Below are 7,852 nucleotides of genomic sequence, written 5' to 3'. Positions count from 1 at the left end.
CAGAACACGTTGCTGCTGTATAAACTGCCAGCTCCAGTTCTACTAAGCCACATTGGATAAATAACAATGTTTTAATTTTCTTAAGTACAAGTTCTTCATTCTTCCAATGTTCATGTTCTTCCAAAGCCAAGTAAGATAATAAAATCAGCACACAAAGATACCTAACTCCTTTCTCCCTCAGCTTCCAACTCCAGTCACCCACCTGTTCTTGGAACCCCAACTGTCATAACTGCGTCTCCCCCCCCCCCTTCAATTGTCAAACCACTCAAAAACCCATGGATCAATCCCAGCCCAGGAATGAAGCTCAATTACCATAGGGTTCCACCATCAGTCTAGCTAACCCCAGCAATAAATATAATCTGAACTCTAATAAAAAAAAATAGTTCCCCATTTCGCCAGTGAGGAATGCTGGAAGTTATAGCCCAAAACACCTGAAGGGCACTAGGCTGGGAAGGCAGTCTCACTAGGGCATTGAGCAAGTATTGCATGATACAGGACTGTCACGATCGGGCAGTTTTCATTTGATGGGCTGGTTTAAAGCATCATGATCTCACTGAGCAACAAAGCAGTCATCCTAGTGTTGTCGTCATGGAGATGTCTGTCAACACACTTTGTAGCTGCAATGCATCCAGCGTTAGTACAGCTACTGCCCCCACCCTCTCCCCTTTACACAGAAGTGCCATTCCCATCATGGCTACAGCTGAGGGAAAACAGTTGAAAGCAGACTACAAGTCCCAGTTTGTAGAAATAGATTTATAAAACTCATATTTTTTTATTAGAATCTGAATAGAGGTGATATTTCAAAGAGTAGAGAAAATGACTATACAAAGATTTTATAACGTTCATTTACATACTGGATACTTTTTTATACAAATTTTGAGAGAAAAGCCAAAAAAATCACTAATATATAAAGGCAGATAAGAAAAATTAAAACATTGTTTTTGATAGCTGAATAAACAGGAACCACTCTATTACAAAAACAAACAAACGTGTGGTGCAATCCAGAGGGCACAGCTTGCAAGTTGTTCCTGCACAAGCCACACTGAACTAAATGACAGGGGCTGTGCGGCAGCCATGCCTGGTGAAAGGCACCCCTGGGCTTAGAGCCTCTATTTAATACTGTAGGGATTACAGTAGTACATTGAACAAGGAGGTTAATAGGAGTTTGGCTAAATATGTGGCAGCTTGCTGAAATTATTTGTGAGACTGAATACACACAATTATCAAAAAATCTTGGGAGGGGAAAGTGCTCTGTGTACCATTTAGACCTCTAATTTCCATAGCCCCAGTCATGTAAATGTGAATTTGTGTATAGGAAGCTACCATACGTGTTGTGCTTCATTTGCTTCAGGCGCACTTCATATAGAAAAACAGAGCTCGTGATGTGATGCAGGCTGGAGAGATTCCTTCAGTTCATATTTCTATCCACTACTCAAGAACAGTTTCCCATCTCTCACTCCTGTGCTGGTTTCCCAAAAGACCAAATGAACTACATCATAGGCCTCTAAGGAAGGCAAAGGATGACAAAAGCAGCTAATGCTATTATATTGCCTGACAGTTCAAGAGGTGTGCTTGAATACTGGTCAGTCTTCCAAACACCATCAAATTCAATGTTCATCTTGCAAAGGAAGCAAAATGTAGACAACGGAGGTCAGGTTCCCACCAGCTGAGAATGTATGTATGTATTTATTTATTACATTTCTATCCCAACTTTCCACCCAAAATGGTGCTCAAGGTGGACAGCGAAGAAAATCCAAATTGACCAAGGAAAGCCTGGGAGCATCCAGCTATTCAATGAACTAGCAACTTCTGAAGTTATGGTCCTCTACTTTAGACTGTTCCGAAGGAATCATCAAGGGCTTAAGGATATGTAATTGGTTCATACTGTGATATGTTTAGAGAATACACATTAGGGGGGAATGAAAGGATTTGATGCAATGAGGCACTTGCCCTGGTTGCGTCAATGGTAGCTATACTACTAATACTCAAGCCATGTACAAAAATGGTCAGTATTATTAGCATTAGGTCTGCTCTGAAGAGGTCCAAAGATATGTTCATAATTTTTCCCCAACTACCTCCCAAACCAAAGAAAGTAATTACAAACAATCTTAGGGTTACAAACTCATTGACAAAAACAACCACCAAGAATCTTTCTTGTGGCACATCAAAAGCTTAAAAACAACTCTGTCGTTTTTGCTGCCGCTAACATGGCTGCCCCTCTGGAAACTAGCTGGCAGTATTTCTGCATGCAACTGCTGCGTAATTAATGCAGAAGTGGGGAACGCAGAGAATCATACTCATTGTGGAGTCCCATCACCTTCGCTTATCCAGCCTGAATATAGTCTGAAAGGCACTATTTCAATGCACATAGTTAAGTACTGCATCATCCCAATGCTTGATAAAACCACATATACATAAACTAGATGGGGCCCATCAGGTATTTTGATGTATGGAAGTTTTCGTGCATCCTGCGCATTTCATTACGTAATTTGGACATTCAGGGCTTGCACCCAGTTCCTTCAGTGCCAATGGAAATGTTGCAATAATGTTCTAATTATCTTTTTGCTCTGACACCAAGGCCTTCTTCACTTGCTCACACAGGCATAGAGTGATGTGGTGCTACTCAGGTGGTAAAGGTCTACACCAGCCTTCCCCAGCATGGCGCCCTCCAGATCTGCTTGACTGCAACTCTCATAATTCCCAGCCAGGGTAGCAATTGGCCATCTAGAGGGCGCCAGGTTGGGGGAGGCAGATCTACACAATTGGCACCGCTTGCATGATCACATATTAACACAGGATCTCCACTGGGAGGTGTCTCCCCATACCGCTGGGTGAAAGGGCCCCCAGGACAGATCACAAGGTAGATTGTTATGTACAACACACATGCTATAAAAGCCAACTATAAAACATCATGACAATACTCTGCACTGGATTATTTGGTCACATGATGTGTCAAGATCGTCAAATCAGGACATGACAATTCTCAAACTATGGATAAGTGCACCAAAAATATAGGGGTTTTCCCCTTTATGATTTTTTTTAAAATTTACTCCAGATTTTAAAAATAAAAATCAGCTTTAAAACCATCCACACAAATTGGATTTTGAAATAGAACTATAAAGTAGTGTTGTTGTTTTAAGAAACAGAAAATGATAGGAAATTATTTTTATTACAGTAAAAGGAAGCTAGGTTGTTTTTAAAGCCAGAATATGGAACACTACTTCCTACAGCAAGGCACGCGCAAGACATTCTATATACCAGGGCTAGGCAACCTGGTGCCCTCCACATGTTTTGGACTACAACTCCCATCAGCCCCACACAGCATAGCCAATGGTCAAGAATTGTAGGAGCAGCTGCCCAAAACACCTGGTTGCCTATCCCTGTTATGAACTGATGGAGAACAGCATACATAAAAAGCAACCCTCCAAGTGGTGTTTCAGCAGAACCTCCATTCATTTCAAGGTTTCTAAAGGTCTTCTCCACAAGTCCTGTCAAAATGAATGGTGCTTGCATGAAAGATACCCTCTAAGTACTCAAAACCTCAACAACATGCCCAGAATCAGAACATCTATACAACAGACTGAGATCTGTTTTACACTATAAATAATCTGACATAAGCAAATAATATATATATATTATAAATTATACAAAACCTTTCTCATGTGCATTCCCCCTCATTTTTACCCTGCAATCATTAAAAAGGACATGACCTTCCCTGCTTAAATTCTTCATATAAGAAGCAACGTAAAAATAACATTCCAAACTTTCACTGCCTCACATTTTTTTCCTTTTAACCAGCTCCTGTTCCATTTACCTTCCAACAAGTTAAAAGATATCCAACCTCCCTTAGACTACATGCACTAGGCAACCTCCAGAAATCAATCTCTCTCTCTCTCTCTCTCTCTGTCTCTCTCTCTCTGCACCTTCCCAAATAAACCTGCACCAATCTCTTCTAAACATACCTATTTCCATTTTAAGTTTGATTTCCATCGCTGCTACGTAAAAACAAAGGGAAGAGCAAAAGGTCCCAGCTGGCTTGCTTCGGCCATGGCTACCATTAATGCAACTGCAGCAAATGTCAAGCAGAGTAGGGTGCTTGCCAAGGGGAAACTGCCAGCAGGAAGGGATGAGTGCTTAATATAACCCCTTCAGGTACCCACCCTTGTTCTTTACAAATGCGCTCAGAAGCTGTTTTCCCCTTGAGCTTGGCTTTTGACATCTGAGCCCAGCTGGAGGAAAAATATTACAAAAGAGCCTCAAGGGGGTGTTTGCAGGGGGAGTTAATGCACTCTCCTCCCACCCGCTGATGATCCCCTGCAAATCCCCCCCCCCTTTCGCATTACAGTTGGGAATCCCATGATTCCCTCATGCATTACCCTCTTCTCAGAGCATATGTGATTTTCTAGCAAGAATAGCACACGAAAGCCTGATTGAATGAGTGGGCAGCCCTTTCCCACCTCTCATTCTTCCCCAATGTAGCTAAAAGCCAGAAGGCTGAACACCGTGTATGAAAAACACATTTCCACTCAGCTCCCCTGCTTTAAGTATTCCAAAACTGGTTCAGAAATGGGCGTTTGGGATCTTGCTGGCTTCTACTTCCCTTTGCTTAATGCTGCAGTTGGATGTCAACATGTTTCAAATGGCCAGGTGATATTACTGAAGCATGGGTGGCATGCCTTGAATTGCTATGCAGATGGAAAGTCCCCCTGGGGAACAGCTAGGTGCTGGCCACATGGCTACCATCTCAAGACCACACTTTGCCGCCACCTCTGTCCTGCACGTTCATACACAGCACGTAGTCAAAGCCTTTCAGTTCTTCTTCTGGGACCCTATCATGACCTTTGATACAAAGTTTACGATGGCACTGGCAGGCTGCTCCGGATCATGCTCTGCAAACAGGTGGCACACATTGTCTGTGGCACTGCCTTGCTTCCTTGCAACAAACCCAAACACTCTGCAGAAAGCAAACACAAAACAAAATGGGAAGCGTGCGTTAGAGAACAGAGAAGGGCATGCTGTAAGACAAATAATGGATTACTTTGGAAGGTGACATTTATTGACGGGGGCAGTGGTTTCTGAACTGTGTTCCGGGTTTCTTGGAAGTTTATCAAGACTTCCTCAACAAGAAGGAAAGGAGTAAGATAAGAGTAAGATTCGCTGAAAGGCAGTTTGCCCACCACTGCCAATCTTCCCCTGAAATATATGGCCACAGGAGGGTTGGGTGTGCTCTAGAGCACACTTTCAGCTCACTCGAGGCAATTCGGAGGCCTCAATGTTTTAAGGTAAATTATGTGCCTTGTATTTTATGGCCAGTGTCCCCAGCAAATGGAGGTTGCAGCCTAAAACATGCCCCCAAATGCTGGCCTCGGAGACAAGCATTTTTTTTGTTTTTTTTAACATTTTATTCAGTGTTTTTTTAACAAAGACACAAAAATGTACGAAGAATAGCATAAACTTATTACAACAAATCTGTGATAAAGCAGCCAAGTCAATATGAGATGGGTTGCCTGAAGACAGAAAGGTTTGAAAAACCACTGGCATAGAGCTTAAAAAAAACATCGGGGCAGGGGGGATCTGACCCAAGCAGATGTCCACGTCTTCTACTGAGAATGTGCACAATCTGATTCACACGTGGAGAAAGCTGCTCCCCCCCCCCCCCAAGTCCCTCCTAAGCATGGGACTGCACTGAGAATCCTCAATACGGGCTAGTTTGTATGTGGAGACCAGGCCTGGTGTCAGCAAACTGTGCCCTTGGGCAGTTTTGGAGACTCTCTGCACCCCAGCAAGGCCCACCATACTGATGCCTCCCCGCAACCCCTGGAATAACCGAGCTTCAGGGGCTGCAATTTGCTGGGAACCACCTTTTGTTTCCCCTTCACCGTGAACTGGACCAATACAACATCCAGTTGACTATGGGGAAAAGTAAATGATAGCTGTCAGGTGGCTGCCACTCAGGAGCTTTGCTGCTCTGTACCATTAGAAGGAAGGAAATCCCACGACTACAAGGCAACCTTCCTTAACAGGGTCTACTCACATAGGAGGGGGCCCACCAAAAACACCTTATTAAGGGCCCCCTCATACCTGGAGTCACTCCTGATGGAGACAGCCCGTAGCCATTTCCAGTACTGCAGTGGTTGCAAAAAGAGCTGCTGAAATGGCGAAAAAAGCACAGGGCTGTGTTTACAGACAAGCCAATCTGCACTGGGATTTTTCCATGCAATCTTGTACTTAGGAGGGATTGCACAAGCAAGTTGGGAGGGAGGGAATATTCCTGCAAGTTTGTTAACTGGGAACACTACATGATCCGGCCTGCAGTTTGTGACTCTGCAAGAAGTTATGTTACATTTGAACCAACCCCAGACAGAACAGTTTTTTTCACTTTGTCAGAGACCAGCAACTGCATCTTTACAGCACGGTGTGCCATTTTGTGGTAGGAGGTGGCATTATAGGGAGAACAATATCTGTCTTATCTAGCCCAAGCATAAATATTTGAAACGTAAATAGACTGGGCTAAGTCAAAGTACGGGAAAGCGCATGGAACCTGCAGTGCTGACGTACAGGAGTTACTCCTCAAGCTATAGGAAAGAGATCAACACAGTTCAGATGTGGACATTGTTGACCATAAGTCCAGAGGAGGCACAGCTGTGTACAGTTTCTACCCATGCAGAGATTTCCCTGCCACCCACCCATTCTCTTCTTGAGGTCCTAGAAATTCCCAGTGCCACTTAATTCTCAGCACCTACAAAAGGTCTCCCACTTGCTCTTCACATTCCTCAACACTGACCATCCTTCCTTCCACCCCAGTCCACATTCAACACACTGAGCTGCAGCAGGTCCCACTTTTTACGCCTAGGGCAGCTCGAGCCAGCACAGACTGAAGGATCCCCCCTGCCCCCCATCCCTTCTCGTATGCACACAGAAGCTCACATCTAAGGACCTAGCCTGAACTGCTGAAAAGTCTCCCTTTGTAGCATCAGTAAGGGCACAATTCTATGGGGATAGTCGGCTGGATCCGAACTTTGGAGCGACTGACAATCCAATGAAGGGCAGGCAGAGCGTGGAGGGGATCTTCTCCTCTGTGCTCTGGCCACCCTGCATTTGGGGTTAGACGGCTGATTTCAGCTGTCTAGCTGGGGCGCCTTGGAGCGGGGTTGGAGGCCATATGGTGCACAGTGAGTGTCGTATCGGCGCTTCCGCCATGCCCTTCCCGCCCCCAAGAATGCCCCCCTTTCCCCCACTCCACACTGCTCTTATGAGTGCAGAGCTGGGACGAATCACACCACCTACAAGGTGGCAGGGGAGGGGGTGGGGAGGCGGTTTTCTAGGAACTGGCGCTGGCTCTGAGCTCAGTTCCCAGAAGACAAAAAATCCTATGGCCGCCTAGCTGCTGTCTAGCGGCCATAGGATTGCACCCTAAGTAAAGCTAAAGGACAACGCACTGTCTTTTGCAAACTGTATCACTAAGATTTTATTCATTCTATCACTAAGATCCCCATCCCCTTTTTTTTTTAGTGCCAGTCAGCAACCAATTTCCCCAAAGAGTCATTCTGAAAATGGAGACATCGATGACTGGTCAACACTTCAACCATATTAAGTCTGGACTACACATGCAGCACAGTAAGATGGAAATGAAGCAGAGTCCTGAAGTGGGAGCAGTCTGAAGTGTACCATTTCAGAGCGGAACTTAACAATCACGTTTCTAATGCCCTATATAAAAATCTCCCTATACATAGAAAAGAAGCACAGCAGGGAGAGGCCCGAGCTAGAATCCTCCCAGGTGTGCTAGCTGTTATTTCTAAATGCAGGGAGTTGTTTTACGTTAGGGAATGTTAAAAAATAACCCCACCTGCAC

The 7,852-nt window shown here is 44.5% G+C and overlaps 1 protein-coding gene across 7 annotated transcripts in view; it reads right to left on the bottom strand.

Moving 5' to 3' along the window:
* Positions 1-741: 741 nt before the first annotated feature.
* TNS3 (tensin 3) overlaps positions 742-7,852 on the bottom strand; it is a 321,108-nt gene continuing 313,997 nt past the window's right edge. For all 7 annotated transcript variants that reach the window (XM_084857723.1, XM_084857721.1, XM_084857725.1 and 4 more), the window contains one exon: positions 742-4,954. In XM_084857723.1, the coding sequence (XP_084713849.1) occupies positions 4,810-4,954 (145 nt within the window). In that variant the 3' untranslated portion in view covers positions 742-4,809. The remainder of the gene's footprint in view (positions 4,955-7,852) is intronic.

Source organism: Heloderma suspectum, chromosome 5 (assembly GCF_057233095.1).
Source record: "Heloderma suspectum isolate Gila_16-S chromosome 5, 16-S_ref, whole genome shotgun sequence".
Classification (NCBI taxonomy): Eukaryota; Metazoa; Chordata; class Lepidosauria; order Squamata; family Helodermatidae; genus Heloderma; species Heloderma suspectum.
Note: the sequence above shows the minus strand (reverse complement) of the source record. Positions and strands in the feature narration are given on the sequence as shown.